Source organism: Etheostoma spectabile, chromosome 5 (genome assembly GCF_008692095.1).
Source record: "Etheostoma spectabile isolate EspeVRDwgs_2016 chromosome 5, UIUC_Espe_1.0, whole genome shotgun sequence".
Classification (NCBI taxonomy): Eukaryota; Metazoa; Chordata; class Actinopteri; order Perciformes; family Percidae; genus Etheostoma; species Etheostoma spectabile.
The window spans coordinates 2662669-2664010 of record NC_045737.1 but is presented as its reverse complement, the minus strand read 5'-3'; the positions used below and the strand labels follow the sequence as shown (position 1 = coordinate 2664010).

Sequence of the window (1342 nt, the reverse complement as noted above, 5' to 3'; positions counted from 1 at the left end):
TGCATTGAAGGGTTAGCTGTGAATGACAGACAAATTACCATAAGTCAATTGGCTGACGATACAACTTTATTTCTAAAAAATGAAATTCAAATTCAAATTCAAAATCAAAACTTTCTGCTTTCCGTCAGCAGGTCCTTCTCTATTGGAAGTTCATCTACAAACATAATTTTATACTTCATAATACTCCAGTTTGGAATTATAGATACATATTGATAAGCAAAAAATCTGTGTACCTGGGTGAATGGAAATCCAAGTTAAGCTGGGCGATTGCTTATTATGTGGATGGTCATGGACATGTTCACGATCATGGTCTTGTTAGAGCACGAGGACCTTTGTGAGAAATATGAACTTCAATGTGATGTCAAGCAATAGATGGTTGAAAGCTATACCAATGTCTCTAAAATCAATGGTGAGAGAAGACATTAGATAATCCAAAGTTTCTCCTGGTCTGAGGCAGCTCTACATCAAAGGAATTGATTTCTGTGACTATAAATGTACCAACAAAGTCAATGAAATATATTCTATTAAAGAAATTTTATCCTAAGAAGTAGGAAGAAATATATGTTGAAAGAATTTGGAGATGCAGAGGTTAAGAAAATAAGGAAAAGTCATATCTCATTTTCTCTTCTTCCGAAGGTGAAAGAGGTCAACTTTAAAATTTTAAATGAAATCTACCCTGTTTACACCATATATTATGCATAAGATGGCATGTTTTTCTGTATCTATAACGAAAGGTATGTTTACATAATACTTCCCCAGCCTTCTTTAAAAATACCTCTGCATGTGGTGTGTATGTGGTTGTAGACGAGCAAGCTGCAGATTTCCCCTGTGGCCTGGAGGCTCCGGCGAGGACATGTGCCAACGGCACCGCCTGCAGGGAGTACTGGATCGGACCCAACTATGGCATCACCAACTTTGACAATATCCTCTTCGCTGTTCTCACAGTTTTCCAGTGCATCACTATGGAGGGATGGGTGGACATTCTCTATAACGTGAGTCCACTAAATGCTGTTTGTAAAGCACCATGTCTCATTCATATGGTTATATATTTTTGGCATACTGCACTTGACATACTATAAGAACATACTATTTTTTTATGGCTTACTAGTATTATTGTGTGTATAAATATAGTAGTAGTACTATGCAATTTGGAATGGAGGGTTCTATCCTGTGCCACAGGGGGCGGCTGTCCACTTAATGGCCCCCTATTCCTCCCTAAAATGTGAAATACACCCCAGAACCACAAAAATGTCTTTAGTGTCAGTGTGAATGTAGAGGCTAGTCTGTCCTGTGCGTCGTTGCTGAGACATGACTACTCTTTCCCCTCCCAGCCTTACTCGGG

At 38.7% G+C, this 1342-nt stretch overlaps 1 protein-coding gene across 1 annotated transcript in view; it reads left to right on the top strand.

The window, feature by feature from the left end:
• The window catches only part of cacna1ba (calcium channel, voltage-dependent, N type, alpha 1B subunit, a), a 262364-nt gene that overhangs the window by 78136 nt on the left and 182886 nt on the right, over positions 1-1342 (top strand). Inside the window, exon 6 of the mRNA XM_032515609.1 lies at positions 805-992. Coding sequence (XP_032371500.1) covers positions 805-992 — 188 coding nt within the window. The remainder of the gene's footprint in view (positions 1-804; positions 993-1342) is intronic.